At 43.1% G+C, this 21,229-nt stretch overlaps 1 protein-coding gene across 2 annotated transcripts in view; it reads left to right on the top strand.

Annotated features, from left to right (window-relative positions):
• TANC1 (tetratricopeptide repeat, ankyrin repeat and coiled-coil containing 1) overlaps window positions 1-21,229 on the top strand; it is a 736,024-nt gene that overhangs the window by 437,560 nt on the left and 277,235 nt on the right. For both annotated transcript variants that reach the window (XM_069225129.1, XM_069225130.1), the window contains one exon: window positions 19,055-19,163. In XM_069225129.1, the coding sequence (XP_069081230.1) occupies window positions 19,055-19,163 (109 nt within the window). The remainder of the gene's footprint in view (window positions 1-19,054; window positions 19,164-21,229) is intronic.

The following is a 21,229-nucleotide window of genomic DNA, read 5'->3' as shown; positions in this document are numbered from 1 at the left end:
AGGGGAGAAGAAACTACTGGCATCTATAAAACTTACCATAGCACCTTGAGGGCCGCAGGGAAACATATGGAATGGAAAGAGAAAATCATGTGAGCCACACTATTTTCAAATAATCAGTACACTTGTAAAGCGTGCTACTCACCCGTGAGGGTCTCAATGCGCTGAGGGGGGGAGGGTGCTGCCACTGCTCGAACAGCCAGGTCTTGAGTAGCCTCCAGAAGGTCAGCAGGTCTTGGGTCTGTCGTAGGAGCAAGGGGAGGGTGTTCCAGGTCTTCGCGGCGAGGTGGAAGAAGGCTCTGCCGCCGGTGGTCACTCTTCGGATGCGAGGAACGTTGGCTAGGGCGGGGTCGTCTGAGGTAGGCTCGACCAGTGTTGTGGAGTGCCTTATGTGCATGGGCGAGGAGCTTGAAGGTTATCCTTTTGTTGACGAGGAGCCAGTGTAGGTCTCTCAGGTGGGGAGTGATGAGGCTGTGGTGGGGTACGTTGAGGATCAGATGTGCAGAGGCGATTTGTGTACGTTGCAGTCATTTGAGGAGTTTGGCCTGGGCTCCTGTGTAGAGGGCGTTTTTGTAGTCAAGTCTACTACTGGGTGACTGTTCTTCTTGTCTCTGTGGGGATTTTGGGAGTGAACTCACCTTAAGGAATTTGGGAAGCTGAGAGGTTTCGGGCCTGGAACAGAATAGGTATCTCCACTGTGGGAGACTTGATAGAAGCCGGAAAATTCAAGTCCTCGGAGACCCTGCAAAGGGAATACCAACTAGTTCACACCCAACACTACAACTGCATGTGGTTGCACCGTGCATGGACAGCAGAGACACTAGATCCCATGGACATTCCTGACTGTACCCCGCTTGAAGGCAAACTGCTACATGGGGAGATCGAAGAGAAGGCACTGTCATAGACTTACAGTGCAGTCAATAACAGTATGCCCGACACATTGAAAAAACTGCAGGTAAATGGGACTGAGAGTTGGTTTAGGTGTACGACACTTGAGTGGGGGCAGCCCTGATGCACCCCAGAAAAGTGACCATCAAAACCAGGCTGAGGCTCATTCAGTTTAAAATCCTCCATAGGATATTCTATGACGGGTCACACCTGCACAAATTTGGGAGGGCCCCATCCCCTCATTGCCTGAGGTGCATGATAACACCGGTTTCCTTTCTTTATACACCCTGGGAATGCCCCCTCATGCAAACGTATTGGGTAGACATAATGAAAGAACTGGAGGTAGTGTTGGAGGAAAACATCCCAGTAGATTCCAAATATATACTGTTGGGGATAGTGACTAACATAGACCTCCAACGCTCCAAATTCCTCTTTGCTAATCTAGGGCTAGTGGTGGCTAAAAGGGACGGGGCTAAGCAAAGGGGTGCCCCGGAACCATCAACCATTAGTTAATGGAAAACAGGAATGGACTTCAACTTGATGGCGGAAAAAGTGACCTACAAAGCTAGAGGATGCCTGAAAAAGTTCTATAGGATTTGGGGCCCCTGGAAGACCTCCTATCACCTGGAGGACAGAAAGGTAGGGGAGGGTCACTCACCACGACAGATTGTGATGTCCCAAAATGGTAATAGCCAAGGGGAGTAGTTCAGCAGGTCATCGAGATAGAGTAGCAAATGTTTTAATGTCACACTGTCTTATATCGAGAACTGATAAACATGCATTTTGTCTGTATGCAATTGTTTTGTAATACAGTATTATAGAGCTAGCTGTTTATTCAAGATTGGTAAACGACAAAAAACAATAAAAATATATATATTTTTAAAAAGGTGGGAGACACAAAAATTGGTTAAAAAGGGCCTTGGAAGCCTACTTTGGAGATTTTATAAGAAATTTGAGTCTCTCTAAAGGGTTTAGGATTGTTGACGTTAAAAGCCAAGCAAATTGTTTTTCAGAATTGCTGCTACCGAGAAACAGAAGGAGACTGATGTTGCAGATGTTATTAACTGGGTCTACTAGGAATGAGAGTAGTGGGTATGAGTTTGTGACTCTAGGGAAAGAGTTTGTCAGGCATGGAGGTGGGGTTTGGAGAACACTGGATATAAAGGATGGGAAAACTGAGAAGACATTAGAATTCAGGGCGAGTTTGTTGGAGGGTTGTTTTAATCATGTTCCAGCAGTTTCAAACTCGAAACAGTTTGCGTTATCAACATATCATATAACTCCTAGCCAGGGCCACTGGAGTAACGTGATTATGTGGCTGCAGAGTTTTTCACATATCTATAGATTTGCCACAAAGTCCATCATCCGCTGCATAATCTGTAGATTTTAACAAAAAATTATTGTTTCTAGGTCAAACCGTTCATAAGTTACTAAAAACGCAGCAACATTTACTGATTGTTGTGCAGTCGCGGCCCCTTGCAAAGGTTGACTAATCACCTTTCTGTTTATTGCTATATTTGGTGTTAAACTGTTAATAATGAGGTGTAACAAATGCCCAGCCAGGGTTAAAAAGTGTAATAATGACAAAATTATGAAGTAATGCTATCACAAAATGGCTGCATGATGCTGTATAATTTTCCTGTTTTGCTGCATAATTTACTGAACCCTTCATAATTTGACCCTTCCCTGCTGCATACTTCCAATGACCCTGCATATAGCTTTAGACCATTTTGTTACATTTCATCAGTGTCTGACTAAAGCTGTACTCCACTGATGAGCTCTAATGAGGATAAAACGTGCGTCATGATTTGTCTAGATATGCAGTGCACGGTTGATGTTTCATTAACTGTTTAATTGATTTTTTTCTGTATGAGCTCCTCATTACCAAGCAAGTCAGTTTTACAATGCAGCTATGAACGGTACATTATTTTACAGGATCCTCTTCCGCTGATAAGAGATCTATGTTTGAAACATTGAATGTAAACTATAAATATAACATTTAGAGTGAATTAAATATTTCACACAAAGGGAGTATTGTATCTTTGATATTTGTCGTAGTAGGCACACCAACAACTTGTTTTCCTTTAATTGTGGCAGTGCATCATTTGCTCTAGAAAACTGAGCAGCTTGCTAATGGGCAACAGGGATGGGGAGTGAGATTGTGTGGATGAAGAGGAGGAGTCATTTTTTTTTTTTTTTTTTTTACATTACTTAACAAATTGAGTAGTTCTTTTTAAAGTGGATGCCTAGGCTTTGAGACCTTGTCAGATGGAATTTTAATGGGTGCTAATAGGTTGTTGATTGTGAACTGAAGCCTGTCACCAGGAATGCGCTCCATCTGAAAACAAAGCTCATGGAGAGCTATTACTGTTTATTTTGTGGCAGAACTAGTATGTAAGTAAAGATGGTTTCAAGATAATTACAATACTAATCCTGATCCCAGTGGTCATTTACACACAACTTGCATATAGAACCTCTCCAGCTAATACAGTGATAAGGTAATGCAAGAGAATCACAAGTGAAAAGCTCATTCAAACACATAACAGTAATAGAAACTCAAAATATATCGTGGAAAGCCCTGAAGACACCTCTTTGAAAGCCACTTCCCTTTAGAATAATACCCTCTATCTACATCTGAGCAATATCTCAAACTCAGCAAGTGCTGTGAAACAACCTGTGATGTTTAGGGTTCCTATAGAAAAACACATCTAAAGTAGAATAAAAATGTAGCCCAACAGAATGTTACGGTTATTACATTTTATGGTGGTTACCTCCTATTTTGTGGGTCAAATGGTAAAGATTGGATTACCTGTTTGGAGAGGCAACCTAGTTTCTAATGACTGATTCTAACTGCAGATTCGTCACCTTTAAAATATTCCCCAAGTGCCAGACTGGATCTAGATGTTTTCCAGCTGTGCTCCTGTGTGCTGTTAGGGGGAGTTGTGCAGGTTTGTGTTGACCTTGTTCCACCCAGAAGTGATGAAGCAGAGCAGCAGATAGGCGCCACCTCTGTGTGCCCTTTGTCAGCTCCTTTCTTTCCGCCCCTTCGAAAGCTTATGCTGAGCTCTGTTGCTTTTTTTGTCAGTTGACAGATTCTTTCAATATCTTTTCTGGTGTACAAGGAAACGATGTCCCCACCAAAGACAACAAGCATGCCTTGACTGTCAGAAACAGAGGTCAGTGACGGATCCACACCAGTTGTGCCTCTGGTGTTTGGGCGTGGGTCATTACTCCAAGTCATGTGAAAAATTTTGTACCCTCATGCCCCCTAAGGTATTTCAAGACCATAGAGTGAAGCTGTATGTCACAGAACACTGAAAGAAGTCAAAGACCTTGCATAAGTTCTGCTCACATTACAAGTCAAAGCTGCAGAATTATACTGCTCTGAAATGTACTCCAGCAACAATTCCTCTTTGCAGCCAAAGTAATTTGTTAAGTCGAAATCCAAATCTAAGAAAAAGCATAAGAAGTTGAAGCAGAATTCGACCCTACCTCGCCCCTCTGTCCAAAGAGAAATCTGGCCCCTTCAAAGTGTCATCCAGTCTTGTTCTCAATCATTGAGCTGATTTCACAACTGGTCCAGTTGCGACCCAAACTTGTAGTAATCAGCAACGCCGCAGCAGGTCAAGGTGGTTACAGAGGCCATGCTGCATATTTTGGTACTCTTTTGGTTCCTTCTGGCACTGCTTCTTCTGGGAATGTGTAGACTCCTAATAGTTCCAGTTCTACCCTCGCTCATTTGAAAGAAAGAGAGCCTGACAGTTTCCTCAGCAGTCCTGGCCCATTCAAGGCTACTCTAGAGAGCTGGTGTGTAGGTACCGCAGAGCCCTGCCACCACTGCAGCAGTCACCCCAGTCCTTTTGTAGCCGGGGACTGGGATCAAGCAAACCGTGCAGCTTACCATGGACACTGTTTCACTCAGTCCCCAGTTCATGTGACATCACCCTCCAAGCCACTTAGCAGTGTAGCATATGGGAGGCTGCATCAGACATTTTCTTCTAAGGGGGCATCTGATAGGTGTGTCCTATAGCTCACCCTGCAGTACCATGCCCTTCTATTCCTTTCTGACCCACTTCAACTTTCCCCTACATCAGAGCGGCTTTCAGAGGAGAGCCTATCTATCTTACTGGAAAAGGTCCAGACTTTACTAGCTAAAGGGGCACTCAAGAGAGAGCTGGCTTCAAAAGTAAGCGGCATATGTGCATTCTGCAGTGGAATCTGAAGTCTCAGTGGGGCCAGCACCAAGAAACCCCCTCAAAATTCATGCATGTTTCAGAGGAGAATGCACAAGATCTGCTGTGGTGAATGCTATTTGGCAACCTGACCAGCAGCAGACCCTTCTCACTTACCCACCCCAGCTGATAGTGGTGATGGTTACATCCCTGCTGGGCTGGGGGAGGTCAAGTGAAGATCAGAGGACTCTAGTCTTCGGTGTAAATCCGGCTCCACATAAATCTGTTGGAGCTGCCTGTGTTTTAAAGGCCTTCCTCCCATCCACCAAGGGAAGGTCAGTGCAGGTTCTTATGGGCAACACCACTGCCATGTGATACTGCAAGGTGCAGGGCGGAGTGGGGTCCTGGGATGCTATGCCTCCATAGATGGATGGAACATCAGTGTATCACCCTGAATGTGAATTACCTGGGGTGGGGGATCTTTAAACACCAAGGCAGATGATCTCAGCTGGCAGCATCTTGCCAGTCATGAATGGTAGTTGCATTCTGAGGTGGTACATGACATCTTCTGACAGTGGGGAGAGCCTTGGCTGGATGTTATTGCCACTTTCAAGAATGTGCAGTGTCAAAACCTTTCTGCATTGAAAAACTCAATGCTTCTCTAGGAGACACATTCAGGCTAGGGTGGAGCACAGGACTCCTGTACGGCTTTCCTCCACTGGAAGTCCTGTTCCAAGTTCTGAAGAAAATCAGGAACGGCCATCCTAAGATGTCATCCTAGTGGCTCTGATTTGGACAGGGGAGAGTGGTACTCAAAACGTCGGGGCATGAGCATCTGTCCTCCAATCAGGCAACTGCTTTCAGAGGATTGTCTGTTGCAGCAGCAGTAGAGGGTTTCGCACTTGAACTTAACGCAATCTGCACCTCCATGCCTGGATATTCATCAGCTGCAGCTGACTGTGTTCAGTCTACCTCGTGAGGTTGCGAATGTCATCCGTGTAGCCAAGTGTCTCTATGCAAATCTATTTATGCAGGGCGCTGGGACAAACTTATTTGTAGGCTGGTGGTGAGACTGTAACACAGACATCCTGCAGGCAAAACCGTCAGGCTTTTGTGTTTGTTTGATTTTTGGCCCAGCAAGGTTTAGCAGTAGGCATCATTAAAGGTTATGTGTCTACCCTTTTGGCCTAGTGTTTGCTGGTCCAACTGGCATTATTTAAATCACCTGTTGTGATGCAGTTTGTAAAAAGGTGTGACACATAGGTTCGCTCCTAAGCTGTGCGTGGCACCACAGTTAGTTTTTAATTTAGTCCTGACATTGCTTATTAGTACACCCTTGGAGCCAGTGCACAGCTGCTCATGTATTCTGACTCCCCAAATCGCCCTCCTCATTGCGATTTTTTCAGCTCCAGTCTCTTGGTGCAGCCATCCTACACCAGATGTTTCCCATTCAACCTGGTGTGGAAGACTAGGGCCAGCTTTTAGTCTAAAGTTCAGATGCTTTTTCATGTTGAGCAGAAAGTCCATGACCCTCCTGCTTCCTTTGCCCCTTTTAGCTCCTCAAAAGAGGAGGAGAGACTCTCTCAAGTGGACCTTATGGAGGACAATAAGCTTTTTCTGGGCTTCTCTGGGGTAAAGAAAGTTAAGGTAGTGCAGAAAAGGAGTCTGTTGGGGTGGCTAGACCTGTGCATTAAGATCTGCTACAGAATTGTCCCCCCATAAGGGCTGAGGGCCCCTTCCACTAGGGCCAAGGCTGCTAGCATTGCCTTGGCATGTGGAGTGCCTGTTTTCGACATCTGCAGGTCCACGATATGGACATCAGTGCCCACGTTCAGGAAGCATTACTGCCTTGACAGCCAGGTATGCCAGGAAGAGCATTTCTTCCATTCGATCTGCTAGACTTTTTGGTCACAGCCCTTCACCTTGGGAGGTACTGCTTTAGTACTCTCTTCTAAAGTTGAGGAATTTGCATTTAGAAGTGTCCATCAGAAGAACAAGTTAGTTACCTCTGTTGATGCTCTTTCGGGTGAATACTGCAGATTCATCACTACCCTCCTTGTTTTGTGTGGTGGCCCCTTTTTATCATCTAAAAAGGTCACTTATTAGAGATCTGCAATCCGATATTTCCAGTTATTTTTCTGCATCCAATGGCACAGAAAGAGTCAATCAAGAAACTGCCATTTGCGTGTAGGACTGTCACCTATATGTGGCACTGCTCCTTCATTTCTTATGTAGAACGAGATCAGTGCGGTACCGCACAATGCCACCTTGCAGAGTGCAGGAGCAGTGCTGTGAAAGCGTCCAAATCCAGTCTGATGCCTTGGGAATATGCTAAAGGTGAGGAATCTGCAGTTAGAGTATCTACCATAAAGAACATTACCAAAAGGAAGTAACTTATTCTTTTGAGGTACTTGTTATGTGACTCGTTTTTTGGGTGGCTTCTGCTTGTGAGCAACAAGCCATGGTTCAACCCATGGCCTCCAAATGTAAGTGTTGTGTTCTTCTGGGTCAAAAGCCTGAAATGATGCTTTGACTATTGCATGCAGCCTAACATGAGTGCTAGTACCAAAGTGTTCTTGTGATTACTTGTTTCATCCTGCTTCGTTTGCCTCTTAGAAAAAGGTTTGGGGGATCGTGCAGCACTTGTGAGACATCTTTATTCATTTGAATTTATTTATTTTGAGATCCTTGGCATTTTTGATATTGATACTCTGTCAGACAAACGTTTCTCAGTGTATGATATCCTCACAGGAACTATGGGCATGTGTCTGTCTTTTCATACTGTGAAAGAAAATGGTAATGAACGGTGGAAACTGTGTTTTTGCCAGCTATGCCCAGAATCTCTTGCCATTTGTAAAATCTTTTAGAATCGGCAGCATGTGGTGTGTAAAATATATCAGACTCCTTTTACATTGGGAATTTGGTGTTTGAATGCAGTAATAACAGCTGAAATGTAACAAGTTACCTTTTGCGAAGTGTCTTGCCCCTTTTTGTGTTTTGCATGTTCTGTGATAAAAATGCTTGATCCGTTTGAGCTAGAAATTCTTTTTGTTAAAATCTGCAAGATAGTGGGGTGGGTTATGTGGCAAGTGTGACATATCTATATGGACATATAAAACAGAGCAGCTGCAGCATCACATAATTGTACTGACCCTATTTAAGGGAGAATAGAAACACAGAACGTTGGATTTGGGTGGGTGCCTTTATTTGTATTCATGTAGAAAGGCAACACGCCCATTTTTAAAAACGTTTTTTGTGTCATAACCAAAGCAATGAGGTACCTCTCTCCAGAGGTCTGTCATTCCCAATTACAAGAAAAAGGACTAGAAAGGGAAGTAAAATTGTTCTTTGTATGGTTACTGGTGACTTTGAGCTTTTCATTGGCTTTGCGCCAGTAAGTGAACTTACTGTTACCTGTTCCTTCTGTGTATATTGACTATTTGTGTACAAAATCCCAAACACAATATGCTCTGTACTGTGTAATGCCTGAGACTTTTCTCAAAAGATTTATGAGGCAAGTTAATCAAACTGTTTCTACAGTGCTTTATGAGGTAAAGGCTTAAATGCTTTTAAAACTAAAAGCTTCATCCAAACCAATCACTCAAGATGCTCCCATTGCTTGGGGGAGGCTGAACTGTCTGGATATTTCCGTGCTGCGCAGTCTTATCTTATTTATGTTAAGCCCATCACAGGAAGGAGTAAGGAGGTGATATGTCCTGCATAAACAAGGATGCACATGTTTAATCCCTACTAAGGATGGGCACACCTTACTATTTCAAAACCTGTCTGGGTCCAGGGTATGCAACCAAATCTATGCTGAAAATATTTTCTTCGAAGTACACAAACACATGTTTGGAGGTAAATCACATTTCTTACTCATAAACAACCACATTTTTCCTGCAATTGGGTTAGGTTTACCACTTCAAGAGGAATGTTCAGAAAACTGTGTACCCCCGCTAACCAGTAGTAAAGTGCTCCCTTTTAAACATGGGTGAATTGGCCTTTACCTAATTGGTGTATTTATCTTCTTCATAAGGACCTACTATATGGTGTAAAATGTGCACCCAGGACCTGTAGGTTAATTACCACCTGTGCACTTACTTAGCCATCTACTAGTATGACAATGAAAACACGACTTTAGGTTTATCGTTGTAACCTGACTGCTGCAGTTTAAATCTGGTGTATGATTTGTTAAAATAACCCTTTTTGACAGTTACACATTTCCCTTTTAAATGTTAGTAAGTCACCCCTATGTAGGCCTTGTAACCCACAAGGTAAGGTGCTTGGTATTTAAAAGTGAGACACATATAAAATGAACGTTACGATGCCCCTACAGTGCCAAGGCATAAGAGCTATTTTTACAATGACAGGCCTAGCTGTTCTGTGTAGAAAACGAGAGTACAAATTAAATTTCTAAAACTGCAAATCAGGAATGGAACTAGCTAGAACAATAAACCAATTTGTAATAGTTATTAACACTCCAGTTCAATGGAAAAGTCATCATTTTAATTAATATTATGGAAATGTAACTTTCAAGAAGTTATCTTTTACCTGCCTGGCCTACCAGAAGACCAATTGGCATAGGTCTCTGCCAGCTCTTAGCCTGTGCTTAACCTTGAATAGTTGTGAAAAGTATGAACTGCCTCCTGGGAGAAAATAATAAGCTGACATGAATGGGAAGATGTGACTCCTCTGAATGCCATAGAATAAGAAGGTTGGGGAGTGTGGCCATCATTTCAACACTGCAGTGTCAAAGGCTGCTTGACAGGTCTGTTGAGGCATATGTAACACTCGGGGCACACTTGAAAGGGAGAGAACAGAATGCCAAGTCAATTTTTGTGTATCTACTGCCTGGTTGCTGAAGAACACTATTTTTGTCCTACCAAACCTCAGTCTCTGGGTTTGTTGTGAGTACACCGCCTGCCTCGAGTTGGATGTTAGCGTTAGATGTGAGAGGACACTAGGATTACCATTGTAAGCCCTCCATCTTCCCCCACACAAATTTTCAGCCCTCAGTGCCCAAGTTCAGTGTGCCTGAAGAAGTTCACTATCTTGAAAATGCTGTCACACATGGCGTTTTGGGGCCTGTTTGCAGTAGGGCAAACAAGAACTGCTGCTAAAGTGGGTAGGGATACCCTTGGTACCTTTAAAACTGTTGGTTAGAACGTACTAGGCAGTTATCCCCCCCACTAACTCAGGCGTAAATGTGGCATCTTCAGGCACCCTCTTCAGAAAATATTTGGACATGCAGAAGAATAGAAGAGGACTGGACTTGCTGTCCGTGACCTGAGATCGGCCTGGAAGGACTGGGACCTCCTTTTCTAGTACCCAGGGCAAAGACTCGCCGTCCATTGTGGTCGACCTTAAATTGTGCCTAGGTCCTGGTCTACCACAACCATAGACTATAATTGACACTTAGCGATTTCTGGTGTTATTCTTACTTGTAAACCCAAGAAATATATCTGGTTTCCCTTATTGGACTTTTCTCATATTGGTTATCACATTTTACTCTGTTTTCCTAAACTTGTTTGGGATTTTGTATTGTTTAGCTTTTTGACTTTATAACTGTTTTATACCATCAGAATAATTTACACATTGTCCTAAGTTAAGACTGTCAGCTCTGTCCCAAAGCTATCAGTGGGTTGAGCGCACGGTAATGTTGTGCCTTTGAGGGTTCACTTGACAAGGGTTGTGTTAATTCCTTGAGGTGGGTAGCTACCCTTCCCACATAATAATCCAATTTCTTTCAGAAGTATTTTCTCGCTCCTAAAATTTCTTTCTTCTTGGGTATGGTTATAAAGAGCTGACCTCATGGCATATATGCTTTTTCCTCTGAGTGCCAGCATTTTCCTTGATTACGTCTATTCAGCCAACTAAAAAGTGCACTTCAGTGCCAGTACTGCTGTGCCTTGGCTGGGCCAATCCTATTTTATGTTTTGAGTTTTCCAATGGTTTTCTTTTTGCATTTGGTAAAAAATGCATCCTTGCCAAGGTCAGATCTTTTGACCTCACTAGTACTTATTAACTTAGATTTTTTTATTGCATGTGCCTAGAGCAAAAGTCATCTGTAGCCCACACCTTATAATTCCAGTCGTGCACTTATTGAAATGCACACAACCTCATTTAGTGCTAGCCTTCACCAGTGGATTGCAATTTGGCACTTTCAAGATCACTTGGAACATTTGGGCTTTTGTGTCTCCCACAATTACGTCTTTTATGTACCTCCATACATGGAACATATAAGGAATTTGATATGTAATTACCTATTAGTATATGTTGTTGGATAAATAGGCAGTGGCTTCGATTGGTGCTGTGTGGCAAACCTTGGAAATGCAATCTATTGCTATTCTAACATTATCCCTGACTGCTGTACCGAGTTGGAATTGATGCGACATTTCACCAATTTTTTTGTCTCATAGAAATATAGATAGCAAAATAAGAGTTATTCTAATTTGAAATTATCAATTAAGTGCCAAACTAGATCGTTCAGGTAACTCACAATTGGCATGAAGGCAAAAGAAGGTAAGGAGATGATAAATGTATTTATTTGACTCTTACCTCTGAACAACCCCATCAACTTTCCAAGGGAAGACTAAATAAAAAATGTTTTAATAATACACTCTATTTGATTCTATCTGCACTTCACTAAAAGTTGAATATATGTTTGGTGGATTGTGGAAGTTAATGCTTGTTTGACTAAACAGGTGCTTCCTGCTTATAACTGGTTTGTGAACTATGCATATGTTTAAGCTGTGGGCGGTAAAGTTACTGTATGCATCGCAATCTATATGTTCAAGAGAAATGGAAATGAACTGGAGAATCTAGCTCCACGAGCCGTGATGTTGTTAATATTTGGTAGATAGGAGGCATTATTTTAATTTGCTGCCTTTTTCTGTGAAATTCTCTTGCAAGTTGCATACCACTGAAGTGTATTCAATGGCACATTATTGTAGATTTATCCTGCCTTTCTTTAAAATGTGAGATTTTCTTTCAGTACCTAGGTATAAGTGAACCCAATCAAGTGACACAAAAATATGTTAAAGATCTCATGTTATTCAGTTTGCATGGCCTCTTATGTGTGTTTTCTATCTCTTGGCTAAGACATCGCATGCACTGTTGCTGGTGAGACATTTTGTTTACATAAAGAGGACTTAGAGACCCCCACTCTATCCCCCCACCCCCCAACACCATTGCATACCATTTGTTGGCTTCAGTGTCTGTCATATTTGCTGACTCCTGTTTGGTCAGCCGTGCTGGCTTCACTTTCCGTTTCTGTGTTTCCACTGTTCCTGGAATATGAACTAAGTACTGTACATTTTTGGTAGTGTCCATCGGCTGCTTTTGCTTTCTGTCTCAGCCTATTTTTTCTTATACGTGCAGCACTTCGTAAGAGTGTATATGTTTTTTAGGTGGTCTTTGTCTTACTCCTGGTTTTGATCAACACTGTTGCTTCCAACACTCATTTCCCATGTTCGTTCTGCCTTTTTTTTTTCATCCGCTCCCCTTCTACTCTTTGGTGCAAGACAACAACGTCAGCAGGCCCCAGGTTGTTGCATCACTTTTAACAAAGATTTCAAAATCCATTAACTACTTGGCACTATAGCTATTGAGTAATCACTTGTTTAATTTGTAACAAAATGATTTTTTGTTATACCATGCTATACAATGACAGACCATACCACACCACACCACACCATACCATACAGTTACAGGCCACACCATACCATACTATACAGTGGCAGGCCATACCATACTGTACAATGACAGCCCATATAACATGTCATGACAGGCCACTTCATATAATACCTTATTATACAATAACAGGCCATGTACTATACCATACATTGACAGACCATACCATACTATGAAAGGAAAATAAATAACATAAAATAAGTTGGAAGTCAACTCTGCCAAAACTAAAATTATGGCGTACGGAGTGAAAAATAGACATATTGCTAAATGTAATTTTACTATGAACAATGTAGATCTGGAGCAAGTGACTCGCCTTAAATACCTGGGCATTCATTTTAATCAGTGTGGTTCCCTTGTTATACATTTGTCCAGCCTACAAGACTCTGCCCTGGCTATGACAATGAGCTTTAAAAAGACTGGCATCTAAGATGTGTGGTCCTGATCTAACTGGCATTTGTAAAGTAATTGACGCTAAATGTATGCCAATGCTCATGTACAGCTCGTTGATCTTTAAAGAGCATATTTCTTCCTAGCTGGACAAAGCCCAGATAATGTGTTATAGAAGTCTTTTCAATCTTCTTAATTCTGCACCATCCTCACAGATAGGATTGGTATTCGGGCTCTATAAACAAACTAACATGCTGAAAGCCTGGTTCTTGGGATATTATGCAAAGCTGAAGGATGCCCCTCCAAGGTCTCTTAAAGAATTGATAGGTCAAGGTTTCTAGGACAAAACAATCCTGTGGGAAGCTTATTTGATGGAAGCCACTGAAGCTCTTGAGGCCCAAAACATCTTTAGGCAAAATCTAACCCTTAAGCCCACTGAAAAATTGGTGGTTAAAACAGCCAAGATTCAATCTGGAATTGAGACTAAACAAGATCTTTTGCCAAAAGCCCATATATGTAAGACTTTGTATCAGGATTGGGGGAAGTATCATATCTAGCCAGCCCCAGGAAATTAGCATTACAAAAAATATCTTTTGAGGCAGAGATGTGACTTCATTCCCATGAAAGGCTATAAGTTTGGCCACTTAACTGGGTCAGTGGAACAGAACTGGCGTTAATGTAATTACAAGAAAAAAAGTTTGACTCATGTTATATGCGTGTGTCCAGCCCTAAAGAGTTCAAGATGCCATTGGTTGAAACTGCTGTTCCGCAGACTTGACAAGTATCAGTCAAATGTGTGAAATTTCTCAGAGATGCACTGAAGTTACTGAATCCATTGTCGGAAAGTCGCTGAAATGGGGAACTTTGTGATTTCGGTCTACGTTTGAAAGTTCACCTACCTGTGGCAAGTAGATGTGGGTGTGATGGATCTGTATGTGGTGCTAACTTACGGTAGACCTATGCTGGCTGCTCCTCTCTATTTTTTTCCGTGCTTTATCTTAAAAATATGTCTGCTAGAGATTACTTAAAACGGAGTCCAGCATGTTGTTATATTAGAATGTGGCCTTAATTGTAAATCTGTGTCTCAGTTATTGGGTTTGCAGCAGAAATGTTCTCTAGATTGCACTCCGCTTTGCATTTTTCAATTTTAATCTGCTTGGGTTTGTTTTAGGTTATTTGCCCATTATTTTAAAAGACCTGGACTATTAGAGTACAGTTAAAAGGATTTTCTGCCATTGTGTTGTACTTTCATTTTATCTTGTACGAATTTTAAATGTGTTATAGGGTTCACCGTTGGGATGCCATTTAGTATTTACTGCATTTGACATTTTCTCTATGTTATGCTGCTAGGGTTTGTCATGATGCACTTGTCCATTATTCTGAGACGATCTAGACGGGCAGAGTTCAGTTACAAGGACTGCTCATGGTATTTCCATTTAGATCTCGATTGAAGTTTCAAATTATATTCTTGTTGTTGTTTTTTTTTACAAAGGTCTCAGCCAAGTTATATTCCATTATGCTCCTTTTTGACTCGGATATGGTTGGGTTTGTTTTAGATCATTAGTATTTCAGTGTAAAAAAAAAAAAAAAAAAAACAGACCACCAAAGCACACCCATAAGGGACATCTCGCTGCACCGGCACTTTATTTTAATTGAGACCCAATATTTATGTGTCACTCTCCAGCTCTGCCGTAAACATTGAGGCCCTCATTCTGACCTTGGCGGGCGGCGGAGGCCGCCCGCCAAAGTCCCGCCGTCAGGTTACCGTTCCGCGGTCGAAAGACCGCGGCGGTAATTCTGACTTTCCCGCTGGGCTGGCGGGCGGTCTCCTTCAGACCGCCAGCCAGCCCAGCGGGAAAGAGGCTTCCACGATGAAGCCGGCTCGGAATCGAGCCGGCGGAGTGGAAGCTGTGCGACGGGTGCAGTTGCACCCGTCGCGTATTTCACTGTCTGCGCAGCAGACAGTGAAATACATGTAGGGGCCCTCTTACGGGGGCCCCTGCAATGCCCATGCCAGTGGCATGGGCACTGCAGGGGCCCCCAGGGGCCCCGCAACCCCCCCTACCGCCATCCGGATCTCGGCGGTCCGACCGCCGGGATCTGGATGGCGGTAGGGGGGGTCGGAATCCCCGCGGCGGTGCAGCAAGCTGCGCCGCCGCGGAGGATTCAATGGGGCCGCGGTACACTGGCGGGACCCCGCCAGTGGTGCCGGTCCGACCGCGGCTTTACCGCCGCGGTCGGAATCCCCATTGGAGCACCGCCGGCCTGTCGGCGGTGCTCCCGCGGTCCTCCGCCCTGGCGGTCAAAGACCGCCAGGGTCAGAATGACCACCTGAATGTGTTTTGGCATCTGAAGATGCATTCATTTTTTGGTTCTCTCTGTTTGGCCAGTTGTATGCCATTTTAGGTGCGTTTTATTAGACTGAGATTGTTTTTGGACCTTTGCGGTCCTGGGTCATGAGTGTGTTTGAATTATTTTATTGTATCACATTGCACCTTCTACTATTTTGGATTTTGGCCTCAATTGGGTGCACTGTCTTTTATTACGATAAACCAGTTGATCATGGTTTTTAGAGGATAGGTCTATGTGTTAAGTGAACAGATTTTATAATGTCTTCTCAGTTATGTTGTTGTATAGTGTGATGGTTTTAAATAACTGTAAATACTAAAGATGTATCTATCTGTTTATAAAATGACAATCCATACTATACTGTACAATGACAAGCCATACAGCATTGTCAGCCCGTGCCCTGGGTCAGGCTAAGGCCACCTTCCTTACGCCACAGAAAAAGGAAAGGTGCCAGGGAGCGAAGTACTTATGCTTTAAAAGTGCTCTCCACGTGTCACATGGGCAAGGTGCTTACAATTAGTTTTCAGTGTTTTGTCATGTCAGGCGTGACGCATGGATAGTGAAGCAAAGCACATTTTAGTGAAAGTTATCTGGGGGTCCAAATTAGGGTTCCAGTTTTTCCTTTTGGTTTGTAGCTTTTGTATGTCTGTACGACTCACTCTGGCCTGAGCAGACCTCTGCCCGGGATGGTGACATAAACACTTGCTTCCATTATAGTTTACTAGGATGGAGGTCTGCAACTAAGCTAATTGCAGTGTTTTATTATTTTTTGCCTTCGTTTGTTTTTCACTCTACTTTTCCCTTTGCTTCCTTTAGTCCCGTAGTCGGGTGCCCCAACATCCCTCTTGTCCCCTGACTGTTTCCTTCCTGACGAGACAACATAACCTGGTTTAGTCTGTGTTTTGAGGTTTGCTAGCTCATTTGAAGTTTCTAAGTGGAGACGTGCGATAATGAAAGTGGTCCATGATGACAGCCTTTGTTCTTGCGGAGAATGCAGTTTGCCTCTCGATTTGGAGTGATAACTAGATGCATCCAGTGCTGGTGGAAGGTGCGATTGGCTGTAATGAAAACCAGAGGAACATGGTGCCCCATACTACTAACCCTCTCCTAGTCTGACCTATCTGTAGGCCGGACTTTGTAGTTTTAGCATCTGTAGGAACCCGCTCAAAATTGTCCAGTCCCTGCACGCACAAGGCATCCAATGAATTAGAGTGTGCAAAGCAAGTGCGGAGAATCCATCTACTAATGGATGAAAGAAAGCTTGCAAGACCGCTAGCAAAATGCATTTGAGGTAAAAGGGGTGTATTGCTCAGTAATACAATCTCTCATCAAAATAAACACAGCCAGCCTAGAATTAACTGGACATAAAAGGTCTGCAGATACTAATGAGCATCTTCACTCAACATTCGACAGTAGGAAATCTTTTTCAGCAATATTGTGCATAATCTATCTTGCTTTTTGCACATTTGACTCAAGTTTTACTCAAGACAATGTAGTCTTACCTACTGATGTCCACTGGTACCTATTTGCCTATGCATTACAGTCCACGCTATTTTCCTTATGACCAGCGGAGGCTTTGTCCCTGATTTACTATCCCTGTAGTGATCTTGTTCCTGAGTTCTCTGTCATTGTCTGTTTCGGTTAGTTTTCAGCAGGATGCTCGTTCTGTAGTCCAAACTAGTTATGAAAATGCCCTTAATTGTCCTTGCTTTAGGCAGCAAAATATGTGGAGACCTAGCTGGTTAGTGGAGCATGTAGTACATTTCAATAGTTAATGCCAAATATAGCAGTTTTCTTCCTAGTGCCTCTGTTTTTGACTCACAAATCCAAATATATTTTTACGTATGCGCTATCCAGCCGAAGACATCCCTGCTGCTTTATCGCCTTGAGGGCAAAATCCAGCTTTCCCTCATCGATGAAAACCACAGTCAAAATACATGATGAATGGTTATTACTTTGTTTTTAGGTCCAACAATTCTGAACCTTTTTCTTTTTTATTGTAGCAAAATTAGAGTGCAAAGCTAGCTCAAAGTTCTTCGCCCAGCCATTTTGTAGAAGTCCTTTGATGTCTGTATCATGTTCCTGATTCATGATCTAATAGTGAATGCATTGGTGAATAGGCATAGTTATTTATCTGGATTCCGCTATTACCGCTGCAGCTAGCTCCAATGTATGTAATATTGTTTGATGACACTGTTACATGGGTTTTGAGTCGAACCCAGAAAAATGTAGGAGACGGCAGTAGAGGGTCGAAAATGAGGGGAATGTACTTGAGGGTATATCGTTCAGTGGTTAAGCAGTCATGCTTGTAAGATGGAGTCCAGCTTCTAATCCCAGCTTTGACACTTGACCAAAACGAATGTGATTTTGAGCAAGTCATTTAGGGGGTCATTCTGACCCCCGCGGGCGGCGGAAGCTGCCCGCCTGGCGGGAACCGCCAGAAGACCGTACCGCAGTCAAAAGACCGCGGCGGTCATTCTGACTTTCCCGCTGGGCTGGCGGGCGACCGCTAAAAGGACGCCCGCCCACCCAGCGGGAAAGCCCCAGCAACGAGGAAGCCGGCTCCGAATGGAGCCGGCGGATTTGCTGGTGTGCGACAGGTGCAGTTGCACCCGTCGCGATTTTCAGTGTCTGCCAAGCAGACACTGAAAATCTTAATGGGGCCCTGTTAGGGGGCCCCACGACACCCGTTCCCGCCATCCTGTTTCTGGCAGTGAAAACCGCCAGAAACAGGATGGCGGGAAGGGGGTCTGAATCCCCATGGCGGCGCTGCTTGCAGCGCCGCCGTGGAGGATTCCCTGGGGCAGTGGGAAACCGGCGGGAAACCGCCGGTTTCCCTTTTCTGACCGCGGCTTTACCGCCGCGGTCAGAATGGTCCCAGAAGCACCGCCAGCCTGTTGGCGGTGCTTCCGCGGTCGTTCAGAATGACCCCCTTAATCTCAAAGTGCCCCAGATGGCTAATGTGTTTTATAATGTGCAAAATATGTTTTGGAAATCAGTAAATATGCTTTTGATCTACAAATAGTAAGTGAACTCCTTTCATCATCGATAATTTGCTCCCCAGCTTGCTTCCTTTTTTTAATAAATGCCAATACACATTTCTGTTTTAAGGTAATGTTTGTAAATATTTTGTGTTACAAACCCTACTAAGCAGTCGTCGTCTTACTGGAGTCTCATGGGCACTTTGGTACACTGCTACTTGCACATCATCCTGAGCTTGGGACAGTCCGTGTCCAGTAATGGGTTGGTCTTTTCACTGTCTTTCGGTTGCATTGGAATACTTTCTGCAGTAGTGGCTAGTAGGGTGAGTAAAGTGGCCAAATAAATATAACGATGGCCTACCCCACAAATAGATTATGCATTTACAGTGCGCACGTGTCCTTCATAAATTATTGTTGTAGATGGGAGGTTGAGATTTAATTTGTAAGTTATCGCATGATTTCAAGATACGGAATACAGACATTGTACTGGTATTGCTAAATATTATATACATGCATTTAATTAAAGTAAATGTATGTTTTCATAATCGGAGTAAAACCACAGTACTGTTTTTTTTTCCTTTCATCTAGGAGTGGGCATGCGCTGCTGGCCTTCATGTTTTCTCGGCAAGAAGGAAAGCTGAATCGCCAACAAACCATGGAGCTGGGTCATCATATTCTTAAAGCGCATATATTCAAGGTACTGCAATATTCGAACAGCTGTGTAAGGGGCATGTAAATGGACTGCTAAGATGCATTAGTTGTCTATGTAAGTTATTGATGACCAGAAATGTCTGTAGTCGCAGAGGAGAGCCTCAAGTGAGATACAAAGATTCTCTTTATAAAGTGGTTGCACTTCTTGTATTTTAGCATGGAAATTAGAGAAAGAATTTATAACACATTCTAGTTTATGATCTTCAGGAGGGACTAAAGCAGGTTGACGTCCTTCAAATGGTGCAAGTATGCTTCTTCTACCAGATGGGCATCAATGGTCCTTTGTTGATATGTTTCCTCTGACTAGATTATCAAGCTTCCTTTGTATTTCCAACTCCACTCATTATTGTTTTCAGTCATTCTTAATGTCATCAAAAAGTCCAGCATCCCTTGTGAGATAGTCTTAATATTACATGAAACTGATTTATGTGTACCTCGGGGGAGAATCTCTCTCCTGCCTAGGGAGGAGCAGACTACCTTTCTTTTCCCTCAAGGGATACACCAAACGTCTTGGCTGCTGAGACTCTAGCAAACCAAACAAACCTGCCAGATGACACCTAACCAGTTGTGTAGGCAACTATTAAGCACTGCATCAGGTTGCAGTGCAGAGAAACGATTTATGTTTTTATTATTCAACACTGGAGAGAAGGATTAATGTTTCTCCTTCCTGACAATGGTATATTTTATTTCATCTTGTCTGTCATAGGTGAAGGTAAAGATTTGGCTGTGATAAAGGCCTACAGAAATACCACAGAGTCAAAAGTGAGGGAGCCACAGTCAAAATAGCCATATGGTATTTTTCACAAGGACAGGACAAGCTGCTTTTTTTAACCATAGCGTATACAACGATTCTCATCAACCCAGAGAGATGACTTTCAGCTTCTATTCCGGGTTCATGTTGCAGGCAGGCTTAATCACATGGGCATCAGAAGATCTCAAGAAGTTTATTTAGATTGAATAAATGACATCAGCAATTTGGCTAGGCTTTTTGTCATTTATAGCAATAATTCCCTTGGCAGGCAGACTTTCGATGCGTCCCTCTGCGAGGTGTCTTGGAATTCGGGTTGGTATTATAATGGGTCATCAGAGCGATTTCTTCTGAAAGTCATATATGCGAACTCAAAAAAATGTTTTATTCACTTTCCCAAGTAATGGTATATTAGTCTCATCTGTAGGACCACCATATAGGCTACCTGCACATACCATCTGCAATAACAACACATTGGGCACTTATTCCAAGGCCAGCACACTATTTTGAAAGACCGCGCTCAATGTGCATTTGTTAGTCCATGTTCACAGCAGCAGCTGTAATCTTCCTATTTGTTGTAATCTTCTCACAAGTTAGTAATGCTCAAGTTTTATCACTCTTACTACAAAATCTACTTCCTTTCTTAGTGACTGATCCTTCCATCCTTGAAACCACAGCACAGTTAAATTACCACACTGTTCTGGCAGCAGTTAAAAAGCTGAAGGGAGGTACATGCTTTTTAAGGCATAGTTTAGCTTCACTGTCTTTGACATTGACATTTTGAGTATCATCGCAAGACATCAAACTTTCCCATGTTGTAAATAGATCAAGGAATTAAGAAGAGCGCAGAAATGAACACAAGAGATAAATATCAATGGACCCATTCAGAATCACTTTTGATAGAAAAGACAAGAAAAGTAGTAAGAAAAAGAAAGCATGGTCGATGTGCTAGGAGGAGATACAGGCCATGAAACTCGGTCAGACTAGAGCAGGAACCCCAACCCCAGATAGTGGGTGTTTTTAGGGAGGGGGGGGGGCAGTGGGAGACCCAAGGGAGGCAGGGGGGAGTACAGAGCCCAGACACAGGGGGTGAAAGCCACAAGAGGAAGATGGATATACTTTCCGCTATTCGAAATCAACAATTCTCCGACTGTACGGTATGCTTGTGAGAGAGCGTAGCATATATAATCTATATTAACATGAAATGTTTATGAACTAATGTGTGATAATGCCGCTTAGAAATTGTATTAATACATTTTGCTTAAACGTGCACTTGAAATGTGACCATGGGGAGTGGCCGCCAA

The sequence above is a fragment of the Pleurodeles waltl genome, chromosome 3_1 (assembly GCF_031143425.1).
Source record: "Pleurodeles waltl isolate 20211129_DDA chromosome 3_1, aPleWal1.hap1.20221129, whole genome shotgun sequence".
Classification (NCBI taxonomy): domain Eukaryota; kingdom Metazoa; phylum Chordata; class Amphibia; order Caudata; family Salamandridae; genus Pleurodeles; species Pleurodeles waltl.
This window is presented reverse-complemented; position numbering and strand designations above follow the sequence as displayed.